At 34.5% G+C, this 15,596-nt stretch overlaps 1 protein-coding gene across 1 annotated transcript in view; it reads left to right on the forward strand.

Moving 5' to 3' along the window:
* LOC140444027 (fatty acid synthase-like) overlaps nucleotides 1-15,596 on the forward strand; it is a 74,556-nt gene that overhangs the window by 23,210 nt on the left and 35,750 nt on the right. Inside the window, exons 7-10 of the mRNA XM_072535609.1 lie at nucleotides 639-922; nucleotides 6,717-7,063; nucleotides 10,071-10,719; nucleotides 13,790-14,042. Coding sequence (XP_072391710.1) covers nucleotides 639-922; nucleotides 6,717-7,063; nucleotides 10,071-10,719; nucleotides 13,790-14,042 — 1,533 coding nt within the window. The remainder of the gene's footprint in view (nucleotides 1-638; nucleotides 923-6,716; nucleotides 7,064-10,070; nucleotides 10,720-13,789; nucleotides 14,043-15,596) is intronic.

Raw genomic sequence — 15,596 nt, forward strand, 5'->3', positions numbered from 1 at the left:
TTCCCTCATCTTTTCTTTCTTTTCTAATACTTTTTATGAATTTCCAAGCTTGTGTCACTTTGGTTCCTCCTAAGCATCGGTCCATCTCTTCGCATTTCTCTTCCCATATTTCGTTTTTTCTTTTAGTGACTTCCTTCTTTGCTTCCCTGTTGAGTCTGCTGTAAATTCTGCGGTCTTCTGAGTCTTTCGTGGATAGCCATGTTTGATAAGCTTTTTTTTGTCTTTAATTAATTTTCCTACTTCTTCGTTCCACCACTCAGGATTTTTCCTTTTGTCATCTTCTTCGTACCCGTACGATAGTTTAAAGAGATTAATTGTTTCTGGAAACATTCTGGGGAGAAGATCAAGAGGACGATCACCAACTAGATGGTCTGGCCAGATTAAGAATTCAGCTGGAAACTTATTCTGCGAAGCTCTTAGAGCAGGTAAAGACAGAGACCAATGGAGAAAAATTGTTAGAAATATAAGACAGAATCAAGATCAAAGAAATAGCAATTTGTATTATTATATACAGACCAGAAATGTTTATATTATCAATCTCAGCGACGCAAAAGGATTGAGAATATTTTTCGGTATTTTAACATGTACGAGGGGAAATGGAAATGCTACATACTTAGTTAACTGAAATTCATTTTTAGGTGGTCACACGCAATACGCAATGGAAAGAAGGAATAGTTGGTATCAATGCATTCGGATTTGGCGGGGCCAATTCCCATATTCTTTTAAAGCCTCATACAACACGTAAATCAACATCGACTGTAGCCACACCAAAACCGTATCGTTTAGTTCACGTATCCGGTACGACACATGAGGCAGTTGAATATTATCTTGGTGAACTAAATAAAAATCGCAGCGATGAAGAATTGTTATGCTTAGTGGATGAAATACACAAAAGAAATATTCAAGGGCATAACTATAGAGGGTAAGATCAAACTGTTACATAGAGATCACAATAACCAGTATATAATGTTTAAATTAATTATTTTCACAGAATAAAATTACACATTTTTCAAATTATTTCAGTTATGTTAGTGAAAGGTTTATAAATTTATAAATATTAAAAAAATTGTAATTTTGTAAAATCTTTGTAATCTTTTGAAATTTTGTAAAATTTGTTATAAGTTTTGCATTTAAAGATTTGCATTTTTTTCAGAATAAATCTAAAAAAACTATAAAAGATACGGAAAAAATGGTTTGTATACTTGAAAACTGGTTTTGGTTGTTTATTTTTGTTGTAGCTCGAAAAATACGAAATATATGGCCACTTGAAGCTTGAGATTAAATGCTTAAAATAAAATAAGATACACATGTAATCAGCACGTTGGCCCTTTACTAATTAAACAGAAAGGGTTTTTAAACATACTGGTATTTTTTCCAATCCGAATCAGATTGTAAAGACGGTTCCAAACTCATTTAGGGTCAATTCGATTCGATTCTAGTGTCTTTATTGCCGCCTGACTATCCAGTACAATTTTTGTAGATCTATCTCTGCAGTTCCCCTTTATTAGTTCCTGTAGCATATCTGTATGGCATAAATTTCTGCTTGACAGATAATGGAGTCAATACCCCGGCTGTCACTAAGGCTTAGCCTAGGTTTCTCTACTTGTACTCCAGCTTCAACTCATTTATCGGTTTTTGGAGGTCTTTGTACCAACATGGACCTCCCAATATGAAATTCGCTTTATTCGACTTTTATCCGTTCCTTTCTAGAAAGATGACGGCTTTTCGAAATTATATTTCTAAACCTGGATGTTTATTTTTTGTTACCTGACAAGATTTGATCTCGATATCCTTTCACAATGCTTCCTGGGGTCTTATTTGCCTCTAGTATGCTCCTACCATTGTCTAATTCTTTATCCATATATGTAATGCAGGGAGGTCCAGTATGACCTCCATGAAGGTGGTTGAGGTAATCGATATTGCTCCTGTTATCATTAAAACTTATATTTATCTTATCTGTGGTGGTCTTTTGTTGGCATTTAGACCACCATATTAGTGCGCCATTCCATATGTTATTTTTTTAGCCAAATCTAGCTTGTAATTTCTTATTGCTTTTGGACAATGTCCATATTGCTGATCTGTATACAAAAACCACTCTTAGCAGGGTTTTGCATGTTTAACATTTGGTTTTCTTGCAATGTTATTGGATCTTTTATATCTGAGCTTATTATTAAGGACCCAGTACAGTTTTTTAAGATTTGCTTGTAAATTTGATCTCATTATATTAAATCCAGATACAAATTCAGAAAAGCAGTTATTGCAAAAAGTCAACTTTAGTACTAAATTGTCTAACAACATTGGGGGGGTTAAGCGTGATAATTTAGGATTGAAGCTGTAGATGAATCGACTAAACCCCTCTAATGAATTGTCTCCACTCTGATAAGGCTGTCACCATTGTAGAAGACGTCTGCCTCAATGTCCTTATCAATGCCTCTACAATTTTTAGCAGATACTTATCCCTGCGAGCGGGGCAAGGCTTACTGGTTCCACTAGTCTGGACTGACTGGTTCCGCCCTCGTGGATTTACAAGAGGGTAGGGAAATCTTTCTGGAAAGAAAGGGAATTAAGGACTTCTTGCTCTCAGGTCCTGCAAATAGTGAGAGGCTATGGGCTTACGTTAGAAGCCGGAGCACTGCATAAGCGAAATGTGTATCTCTTCTAGTCTCGACCTGTAACGGCTAGGAATAACAAAAACAAATTTCGAGTTTACGATGTATTAACTATACAGTACACTACAAAATATCAGTTAGGACCAAAAATGTTCGATCAGGCGCGAAGGGAGACGAGAAGACACAAGCAAGGAATTAAAGGTCGGACAATTCCGTATTATTAGATATACCTTGGGTTAGTATATAGATCTTAGTTACCTTCGCGTATCTAGGCTCTAGCTAGGGAATACGCCTCCAGTCTACAGGGATTTGAGATTGCGAACCTTCGAATCTCCAGTTGCCGACACTTATACGTCACACTATCCCGTCGGGTTAAATAACGCGTCCACTGTCTGCGTATCGTCCGATCTCCACACTATGGCGTGGAGCGTCTGGCGTGACCACTTCCCACTAACGCCGCTGGCCCCCTTGTTCGCCTTTTTTATCAGTCCATGTTCTCAATTTTCAGTCGTAGTACTAAGGTCGCGTTATTGTTTTTTTTTGCTGACTGATCCTCGTGTTGTATTTCGGCGGAGGTCTATGTTTTGAAACGTGATTTAAACAACCTTGGTGGCCTGATATTTGAGACTCGTGTAATACATTTAAACTGGGTCGAGTTTTCAATCTTTGTTTAAAGTAAAATGTTTACGTAAATATGTTACCTACTAGCTATGAATTTATTTGTTCTTTAATCAATTTGGAATATGTAATAATTTCTTAAATAATTGTTTCTCTTTACTAGGCTAATTGTCCCTTAATTTTTCCTTCTTTATTTCCTTGCTATATTTCCACTACAATTGTTCTGCCATATTTTATAACTCATAAGTTTACATTGATACACATTAATGAATTGTTCCATTATAGCTTGCAGTCATTACTTTTTATCACCCATCTTTTATCTTTTTTTATACAAGTGTCAAAAGTAGAGTAGCATCCAACTTTTTGCATTAAGTTTCCGACAGTTTTAATCTCGAACTAAACGTTTGTTTAATTGATTTAATATGCCTTAGGCTTAGTTTTGCAGAAACAAATAAATTAAATTTAATTAAAATTTGATCTCAGGGCTCCTGAGATCAAATAGAAGAAAAATATTACAGTTAATTTTACAATAATTAATCAAAATCATATATCATATGGGCTAATCCGCAAAATTAAAATTACAAGTTCATTAAAATTTCTATAAAAATTATCAATAATTGTTTGGACTTCTATTTAAATAAAAGATCTCTTCCCTGTGTTTTCTTTTTTAAATTAAATCAATTCAAAGATTTTTCTTTCAAGAAATATTTCTTCTTGTAATTTTTTATCTGAATTAAAATATTTTTATTGTGAAATGAAATCACTGAATAAAATTTAAAAAAAAATTAATTATGATCTAGTTATGATCGTAGTTGAAAGTCTTTGTTGATTATATGGCAAACTAACCTTTAATTTCCAAGAATTCTCTACTGGCTCATTTTCTTCTTACGACTGTGATCTGCCCACCTTTTCTTCGTACTTTCAGTTGCTCTACACACGCCTGCTATCTCCTCTGCTTGTCAATGTCTCTCGCACACACTATCGCCGAAATAGTCTCTCCAAAAGCTAATGGACCAAACTCCTATCTCACAGAAACCCAATTTCTTTCTAGTCGAAAGCATTTTCACTTAGTCGACTAGTACCAAATATTCTATGCACCTATTGGTTTATTACAGGATGTACTTTCGTTGTCCACTACTACGAATCCTTGGGACTCGTTCCACAGACACAAAACACCTTTTACAATTATTATTTAACAAGAAATCCGCTAACTTTCACTGCAGGATTTGGAACAAAAACAACTTGCTTCTTCCGACGTTCAAGTCACAGTAATCTTTCTTTTCGCCGGGCAAAACCTGACTTCCTTACTTCAATTCCTCCTTTTCCTTTTCACCAACCAGATACGCACACATCTAACATACCACGGCATCCCTTTCGACCAATCAAATTCTGTGACTTGTCAAACACAAGCTCAATGCTATTATAATATCACATAAACTTGGTATTTCTAAATTTTACACAAATAAGAGATCTTTTCTTTGTTTCCAAGTTTCTAGAGACAATATAGCTGATATAAATTTTTTACTGTTTATATTAGTAAAGATTTATGTCCGACACAAGTTTCTGTATGATCTACACGTACCTTTATATGAGTAATTCTACAAAAATTCGCACCTTAACTGGAGCCAAAATATGGTGATATTGCAATTTGCTGCCCGTACCCCGCACTAACAATTTTTTTCTGTAGGTTGATACCAAAAAACATGTTTTCAGGTGCGAGCCTCAAAAAAAAGGCAAATTTAAGTTTTTTCCAACAAAAAACTGATTTGTTCGCTAAAGCTATTTTATTCTTCTAGCGATCTGCCTCGAAAAACGAGTGAAAGAGACTTCTATACTTGGAGCACACGTATATGTCAGGTACCAATCGCTTCGTCTTTGTCTCCAGAAGGAACTCTGACCCTTTGAAGAGCCAAGAAACACCTGCTTAAAGCGTGGCAAGCGGTTATTCAGTCACTAAAATCGACGTTTTTTTTCATTTTTTCGCGATTTTACCCGAAAATAGATTAAAAGATACCTCTATAGTTGAAGGACACATACATATTAGGTACCAATCGTTTCGTCTTGATCCCCAGAATGCATTTTGACCCTTTGAAGAACCAAGAAACACCTGCTCAAAGCGTGGCAAGCGGTTATTCAGTATTTATATGATATATTTGGTATAATTTATATAATTAATGTAATTTCTTTTTGAATCTAAAACACTATTAAAATTTTGTTTATTTCATATTATTCGAGCTTTAATATTTATTGTTTCTGTTAAACAAAAGATTATTTAATATTATATGCCAAGTTCTTTTTTATAGTGTTTAATTAATGAAGAATAAATATATTTATACCATTGTTAAATAGTATCTATTAATAATAAAAAATTTAGAATATTTTTGATGTATTGTATTCTATGTATTTATTTTTTTTACTTGACTAACTTTTATCTCGTTCTAATACTCATACTAACAAAAAAAAAGTTTGTTATAAAAAAAAGAAGAAAAAAAATTGAATCGTATTTCTTACTTAAAACACAATAAATTAATATGTGAAGGTTTTCAGCTATATCACAATTTAATATCTATAATTTGATGACGGATCAGGCTACATACTGGGGATCAAGTCACTAGCTTCCGATAGGTAGATGAACCTTACTTACGGAAGTCATTTTAACTTGATTTTCCGGTAAAATCGCGAAAAAATGAAAAAAACGTCGATTTTAGGGACTAAATAACCGCTTGCCACGCTTTGAGCAGGTGTTTCTTGGTTCTTCAAAGGGTCAGAATTCATTCTGGGTATCAAGACGGAGCGATTGGTACCTAATATGTATGTGTGCTCCAACTATAGAGGTATCTTTTAATCTACTTTCGGATAAAATCGCGAAAAAATGAAAAAATCGTCGATTTTAGGGACTGAATAACCATTTGCCACGCTTTAAGCTTTTTTTTTGGGTCTTCAAAGGGCCAAAGTTCATTCTGGGGACCAAGACGAAGCGATTGGTACCTAATATGTATGTGTGCTCTAACTATAGAGGTATCTTTTAATCTATTTTCGGGTAAAATCGCGAAAAAATGAAAAAAAACGTCGATTTTAGTGACTGAATAACCGCTTGCCACGCTTTGAGCAGGTGTTTCTTGGCTCTTCAAAGGGTCAGAGTTCCTTCTAGAGACCAAGACGAAGCGATTGGTACCTGATATGTACGTGTGCTCCAAGTATAGAAGTTTCTTTCACTCGTTTTTCGAGGCAGATCGCTAGAAGAATGAAATAGCTTTAGCAAACAAATCAGTTTTTTGTTGGACAAAACTTAAATTTGCCCTTTTTTTGAGGCTCGCACCTGAAAACATGTTTTTTGGTATCAACCTACAGAAAAAAATTGTTACTGCGGGGTACGGGCAGCAAATTGCAATATCACCATATTTGGCTCCAGTTAAGGTGCGAATTTTTGTAGAATTCCTCATATGTTTAATAAGTCCAATATTTGCAATTTGTAATTTATCTTTACAGTTATGCCGTATTGGGCGATCATCCTCTCCAGGAAATAAAAAAACACAAGTTAGAAAAACGGCCCATTTGGTTTGTATATTCCGGAATGGGTGCACATTGGCCCGGAATGGGAAAAGATTTAATGCACATCGAAGTATTCAGAACAACCATCAATCGTTGTGCTCAAGCTTTAAAACCATACGGAGTCGACTTGATCGATGTTCTTATGAGTGGTTCACCATCTGCATTAGAGAATTTGGGAAACTGTTTTTCTGCAATTATAGCTATAAGTATTGCTTTAACTGATCTTTTGGCACATTTGGGGATTGTTCCTGATTATTTCATAGGTCATTCATTAGGAGAAGTAGGTAAGTAAAATTTTTATTTGATATTTTATCTTATACCTAGAAAGTCGGTTTTAAAAGTTTTATATGTACGGATAAGTCAGATCCTAGTAGAAGATATTATTAAAAGCAAAACAGTAATATATTCAATAACAGGAATGTCGGCTGGTAAGGGGGCTGTATACAAACAATTAATAGTATTTCACACTTTTTTATTTTATATTCACACTTTTCTAATGAAACTCCATTTAGTTTTCCTGAAACTGTAGTTTTTTAAAATATATTTATCTAACCGAACTAAATTTTATACTATCTTGTCTGTACTTCTATGAAACTTTCCATTTCAGAGAACATGGTTCCCAATGACAACCAATAGTTCAACGCTATATTGCGAAATAGTCTCGGTTGACCATATTGGGATGTCACCCATACAGGTTCTTCCCTATCCAGATGTACATTTTTTTGTTCCTTAGAAAGGTAGTTGATGCGCATTTCCAATTCTCTCAGTTTAAGTGATGCCGTGTCCTCTATGTCATGTCATAATCATCATTATCACTAACATCTTAGCAGATGTGCTGTGGTTTATCATTGAGCTTTAGCAACTCACATAGTTTGATAATTGATATTTCACCACTGGGCGCGGTCATCTGTTACATGTACTGCCAGAGTATACTGTTTGTTGAGCAGCTTTTTCGTAATGTCTACCCGTAGCTGTGCAGATCTGCCACGTTGGAATTGACTTTGAGGCCTTCCTTGAGCCATTAAATGCTCTTTTTTGTGATCACTTTAATAGATATGAGCAAAGAAATTTAAAATTTTAGATCAAATAGTACTATAGATACGCTGATTGGGTTTAATTTCATCTAGAACCGAGATATACGTGCGGCGAGCTGTCCATGGAATTTGAAACAGTCGTCTCCTTTTCAAAATTTCTATTTCAAAACTGTTTATGCGTCGTCTATCTAATTCTTTGACTGTCCATGTCTCGCATTTATAGTAAAATATGTAAAAACCAGAGTTAAAAAGTATCTCTTTTTGTTTGTCATAATAATGTAAGATCACGCCATCTACGTTTAGTTCAGTCATTGCTGCTTTTGCTAGTTATTTGCTGTATACGTCTTCAAATTTCGGGTTCACAACTGCTTCTGTTTTTAACTAGAACTACAAGATACATCATAGACGAGAATATCTTGCATAGCATAATAGATCGTGTGTCAGAAAACTGTTGTTGTTGGTCAATACCTATAATTTTGGTTTTGTTGCAGTTAACTATGAGTCCAAAGTAAGTTAGAGGTAGAAACTCCACTTTCTGCCTTGAGTTTTTTTGATAAGTTTTGATAAGTAATTTCTTCTATTGTTGAGGCTAGAAATGTAGTGTGGTCTGCGAAGTGGCAGTTAGATATCTTGAAACCACCTAAATTTATTCCTCCCTCGCAACCATCCAAAACTCTGCGCATTATGAACTCTGAATAGAATGTAAATATATAATACATTAGGAAGATAAAACGCATCCTTGGTGTACTCTCTTCTTCAAAGTGCATTCGTCAGACAGGCATTTGTCCATTCGAATATATGATAGGTTATCTTGATAGAGTTTGCTAATAAGGTGAGTCGAGTGTTTAGGTACACCCATTGTCGTCAGTATGTTCCATACTCTGTTTCATCTAACATTATCAAAGGCCTTTGTCTTTTTCTGTAATGTTTCTTATATTAAGAATTTGTTCTCTAGTACATTTTCCCTTCAGAAACACAGCCTGGTCAGGTGCTATTTACCAACTATCAAAGTTTTCTAGAACACGTTGCAGAAAATAGAGAATCGCCTTACTGGCGTTTGATATAAGAGTTATAATTAAAAGCTACAAGAGCTATAGTTGCTACAATTATTTGTTAGATCTTGCTTATGTAGAGGTATGATTATGTTCTTTTTTCAATCATCAGACTACACGTTTGTGTGCTAGAGTTCATTATACAATAGATGCAATATTATTACTCCACATACAGGCATATGCTACTAGACATCAGCAATAATCAAATAATAGCCTGCTGATTTGTTTAACTAAGTCTTCTTAGATTAAATTCTATCTTGGAAAAAAGTATGTCAAGTGCAGATTCAAAGACAGTGTGATGTGGTCCTGTTGAAGAAGAGTGAAATATATATTATTTTTGCCATAGCTAATGTTAAAGTGTTGCTATAACAACTGTCTTGAGTAGATAAAGTATCTACTCATATATATATATATATATATATATATATATATATATATATATATATATATATATATATATATATATATATATTCTTTCTTAACAAATCGATATAAAGGGACCATTTAAGGTTGCTGTCTATAAAAATGCGAAGAAATTTTACAGAATCAACGATACCGAGCTGGCTGTTATTAAGAAGCAAAGGTTGAAGAGCTCCTTTATAGGATAATGCTAAGTAGATCAGAAGTTATAATTGCATGAAGAGTTGCAATATTAGAGTTCCTTCAGCTAATACTGGTATCATCAGCAAAAAGAAAAAATTTTCCATTGATTTTTAAGTTATTGATTTGGTTTATAAAGATAAAGAAAAGTAGAGGACCTAGTACTGAACCTTGTGGTACTCCACATACAATGCTTTTGTGACTAAAGTCAGTATCATTTGCAGTAACTAGTTGATTTATATTTCTCAAGTAAGATTGGAACCAATTCAAAGAAATACCTCGAATTCGGTAAAAATTTAGTTTTTTTATCAAAATATCGTGATTTACACAATCAAAAGCTTTGGCATAGTCACAAAAAACAGTGACACTATAAAGATTATTGTTTAATGCTTGGTAGACCTCATGTTGTATAGAAAACATGGCATCGCTGGTACATTTATTAGATAAAAAGCAGAACTGACTTTGTGATAAAATGTTGTTTTCAACGAGAAAGGACATAAGTCGAGCTTTTATAAGTCTCTCAATAATTTTGATTAAATTATTCTATAAATTATTATGTACTTTGAGTCTTTTTAGAATAAAAGGATATTTTTATTTTATTTTAGGCTGTTCATACGCGAATGGTGATCTTACACCAGAACAAGCAATTATGTTAGCATTCGCAAAATATTATGCATGTACAAAAACCAAGTTACCTCCTGGACAAATGGCGGTTATAGGCATGTCGAAACACGCCGTACAGAAAATCCTCCCAGAGGATATATTTATAGCTTGCCATAACGGCAAACAAAGCGTTACCATAACTGGACCAGCTGAATCTACTAAAGAATTGGTAAATAAATTACAAAATCAGGGAATTTTTGCGAGGTTAGTCTATACTGGTAACATTGCTTTCCATTCCAAATATTTACTAGATGCACCTAAACATTTTAAAGACTTCATGGAACCGATTCTTTCAATTCCAAAACCTAGATCGAAGAAGTGGATATCAAGTTCTGTTCCTGATGATAAAGAAAATGAGACTTGGGCCAACACTAATTGTGCGGATTATCATACAAATAACTTTTTTAATAGTGTTTTCTTTGATCGTGTTTTTGAGAAGGTTGAACCAAATGCAATTGTGATAGAAATAGGTCCACATGGAATTATGCAAGCTGTTTTGAAGAAAGAATTGGGACCAAATAATTCTCTGTTTAGTTTATTGGACAAAAACTTTGGAAATCAGGAAGCGTGTCTTCTGTCTTCAATTGGAAAGTAAGTAAATATTATTAGTATTAGTAGTAAGAGTTAGTTAGGAACATTTAAAGTAACCAATTACACTACCGGAGATAAATGTATGGATGATAAATTACTTGTCTGTAAAATTTTACAAACATGATGGCGAAGTCTACCTAGAGCTACTCCACTTGACCTCAAGTTTACAAAGTAAATTAGAAATTACAGCGAATAAAGTGATTTATAGTTTTTGACATAAATAATAACATATTATTTAAATGGTTATTAAAATAGTACTGTAAAAAGAGAATAATTTATGACATTATGTGACAAAAGAAAACAGAAAACAAAAATAATAACAACAACAATAATAATGCGACCTTTTTGAAGCATATAGTGACAGAATCGATGGACAGAATACATATCACAACTTTTTGATGACAAAGATAGACAAGAAATCTCAAACGAATATACAGATGATACAGGGCCTGATATAATCAGAGAAGAAATAGATTATGCAATCAAACAAGCAAAAAGTGGTAAGGCCCCCGGTCCTGATGAAATTCCCGTAGAACTGCTCAAACTTATGGACGATGAATCTATTAAAATACTCCTAGATCTATTTAACACAATATATAGAACTGGAATAATACCTAGGGAATGGCTCCGTCGACCTTTATACTACTGCCAAAAAAGGCAAATACAAGGGAATGCAGCGAATATCGTACGATAGCTTTGATGAGTCATGCTCTAAAACTGTTCCTGAAAATAATCCATAATAGGATCTACAGGAAATTAGACGTAGACATCAGTAACACTCAGATGGGATTCAGAAAAGGGCTGGGTACAAGGGAGGCTCTGTTTGCAATGAACGTTCTCTCACAGAGATGCTTAGACATGAACCAAGAAATTTACACCTGCTTTATTGATTTCGAAAAGGCCTTTGACAAAGTACAACATGAACCACTAAGACAAATTCTAATAAAGAAAAATATAGACAGCCGAGATATTCGAATTATATGCAACCTATATTGGAATCAAACAGCAAATGTGAAGGTTGAGGGTAGGTTTCAGAAGAAATTCAAATCCGTCGAGGAGTCCGGCAGGGATGCATCTTGTCGCCACTTTTGTTTAATCTGTATAGTGAAGCTATTTGTGAACAAGCACTCGAGGAAGAAGATCTTGGTCTGATAATAAATGGAGAGACGATCAACAATATAAGGTATGCTGACGATACAGTTCTCCTAACGGGAATGCTAGTAGAACTACAACATCTCGTTCAAAGTCTAAATATATACTGTAACAGTTACGGCTTGAAAATTAATTTGAAAAAAACTTAATTTATGGTAATCACGAAATCAAAGAACATCAGAGCTAATCTTGTAATAGACAATACAACGATTGAGCGTGTGTCCTGTTATAAATATCTAGGTGCTTGGATCACAGACGATACTGATCAGACAAAAGAGATTAGATGTAGAATAGAAATCGCTAGATCAGTCTTTAATAGAATGCGCAAACTCTTTTGCAATCGTGATATCAATATAAAGTTACGAATACGAATGCTGCGGTGTTATGTCTTTTCTACCCTGTTGTATGGAGTAGAGGCTTGGACACAAAAACAGTTGACCACAAAAAACATCGAAGCTTTCGAGATGTGGTGCTATAGGCGCATTCTCAGAATATCATGGATGGACCGCGTCACTAACACGCAAGTACTCCAAACTTTAGACAAAAGATGCGAAATTCTAAATGAGATAAAAACTAGAAAGATGGAATACTTGGGGCACATTGTGAGAGGTGAAAAGTACGAACTTTTAAGAAATATCATGCAGGGCCAATTAAGGGCAAAAGAAGTGTGGGAAGAAGAAAAATATCGTGGCTTCGTAATCTACGTGAATGGTTCGGGTGTAGTTCGATTGAACTTTTTAGGCGCGCTGCTAACTAAGTCGCAGTGGCCATGATGATTTCCAATCTCCGCTAGGAGTGGCACGAGAAAAAGAAGTGACAGAATGAAAGACTTAAATTCACCTTCAAATACCTAGTTGAAACTGAAGATATTCCAATTAACCGGGGCCTTTTCCAGGGGGACTCGTTGAGTCCACTTTGATTATGTCTAGCGATAAACCCATTTTCTCAGCTACTGAACTCTAATGACTCAGGATTTAGCAGCAAAAATAACAATACTGTTGTGGCGAAGCTTAATAATCTGTTGTACGTAGATGATTTGAAATTAATAGCTTCCACTCGAAATCACCTAGATTAGATGCTAAAAACTGTAGAAACTTTCTCAAATGTATGCATTTTGGATCAAGGCAGTATGCATTGGCAGAGGAAAGGTTCAGCCCGGAGGTTTCGATATGAAAAATGGCCAAAACATTAAGGCAATGGGTGAAAATCATATGTACAAATATTTTGGAGAAAGCAAGCGCGGAAAATTTACCATAAACAAATAAAAATCGAACTAACTTCCGAGTTTGTACGAATAGTAAGACACCTAAATCGGTCATATCTGATCAGTAAAAATTTGTTTAAGGCATTAAATATGTACGCTTGTTCTATGCTGAGCTACTCATTTGGTATTATGAGTAGGTATGAAAGTGGTCAAAAACAGATATAGAGAGTCTTCAGAGAAAAGTAAGAACTTTTCTCACAAAGGCGCAAAAACACCATACATGCAGTACGGTAAAGAGAACAACATTCTTGCGATAGCAAGGTGGATATAAACTTATTTTTAGGTGCAGGCTGAGCCATCTACTTTACATCGAGCAATTTGCGCAGTAGATGATACAACGCAGCTTAAACTGAGGGAACAAGAAATGCGCATAAACCACTTGAATAAGCAAGAAAAAATGCGCACCTGGATAAGTAAACCTCTGCATGGGCGACATCTCAATGAGATCAGCCAAGAATATGTCGACAATAGAGCTTCAAACTATTGGTTGCCATCAGGAAAGATGTTTCGCGAGAATGAGGGTTTTCTATTTGCCATTCAGGATTAGGTTATTCCAACTAAATTTATGATATACATTTCTATTCCATACACTATTGACTAAAACTTTTATCTTCTAGTTAAAGCATAATTTTTAACAAAATTTATCTTTTGTAGAATATTTAATGCTGGTGCCAATCCAAACTTAAGAAAACTGTATAAAGGAACAACGTTTCCGGTGAAAGCAGGAACTAAAATGATCGCTCCGCTTGTCAAATGGGATCACAGTGTCTCATGGTTTGTACCTTATTGGAAAAACAACCAATCTCTTGGACATCTAGTAACAGTTAATTTAAACGACGCTAAATATTCTTATTTAAAAGGGCATAATATAGATGGTAAAATTATCATGCCTGCAGCTGCGTATTTGGTAAGATTTTACATTCCCATATAAATCGTTATCTCAATGCCCAATCACATCATCACCCCGCCTAACTCAATTCAGTTATCAACACTCTTGTTTCCCGTTTCATAAGACTTAGCGACAACAATCACAGATCATTCGAAATAAATTCAATCAGGCACCCACTCTTGCAAAATGTCTACCACAAAACCCAAGTCAATAGGAGCATTCAAAAACTTCTCTTCAAAACTTTTATTCAAAAATAATTCTCTTTGGATTTTTACTTAAATTTTGGCTGTCTGTGCAACGTTGCATTTAAATAAGCGTTCAGATAATGACCTTTCACCGTCACCGAATAGCGAATAGTTATAGTTATAGTTACATGATTTTGTCGTACTGTATGTATTATTGTAGGTACTGTTTTAGTGCTTGTTTGCAATAACGTATTAGAATAATATGTCTACGCCTCGACGAAAATGTCATTTTATTGCAGAACTATAAAAGCATGACCCTTTTATGAAAGTCAAGTCTGTCTCATCGCCGCATATTATTTATTGTGACATCTAAAAGTGACGTTGATATTTCAAACAGTGGACGAAATAATATTAAAGCTCATTTGGGAGAGAAGAGACACACATTGGCGGCTAATGCAGTGCTTAGAAGCAATAAGCAATAAATTACGTTCATTTTTTTAAATCCGCAAGTGTCAGCTCCAAAAACTTGATAATTGCAGCCAAAAAAACATTGCATATCACACCATTAAGCATATGCACAGTTTTAAATCATTCATTGTAGATTTATTTAGATCATGAATTCTACTTCCAAATTCCAACCGAACTAAAAGTAAAGCCATCGTGAAAAATATTTTGGCTCGAAAATCATAGTTACGGCTGGAAGTTGATATGCAGAAAGCAAACTTTCTTAGCATCGTTACTGATTTATCATATCATAAGGATACAAAACTATACTTCGTTTAATTTCAAGATAACCTCGAGGTAAACAGATTCAGACATGTGATCGGTGGGTGTGTCGTATCGACACAGCTTATCATTGGTTAGCACGTAATTTTTGACCAATGACAAGTTGCGAAGATATACCATACCCACGGATCACGTGTCAAAAACTGTTTACCTCGAGGTATGGATGAAGTATAGTACCTTTACTAGTAAGGTAGTAGTTTGGCAGCAAAACCGACTTTAAAACCAAATTATTTCAGTAAGATTTACCAGGTATGGCAACCGATCAATAAAATATCATATTGTGAACAAGATTGTTGGACTAACAGCAGATGACAGAAATACTAATTTTGGTGGAAAGAAAATATAGGGAACTAATAATTTATTCACTAAATTGAGTAATTCTTGCGGAAAACCTTAAATCGGTAATTGGATGTGTTGCTCACATATTTAACCATTGTATTCAACGTGTTACTGATGTTTCACCAGTTGATATCGAAGTCATAGCTGAAAATTTATAAACATTTCTATATTTACATTGGTAGAGTTGATAGGCTAAAGTCATTTTGTGAATAACTTAATTATATATACAAATAAATGTTACCGTTTTTAAAAACACGATTTC

Source organism: Diabrotica undecimpunctata, chromosome 6 (genome assembly GCF_040954645.1).
Source record: "Diabrotica undecimpunctata isolate CICGRU chromosome 6, icDiaUnde3, whole genome shotgun sequence".
NCBI classification, from domain to species: domain Eukaryota; kingdom Metazoa; phylum Arthropoda; class Insecta; order Coleoptera; family Chrysomelidae; genus Diabrotica; species Diabrotica undecimpunctata.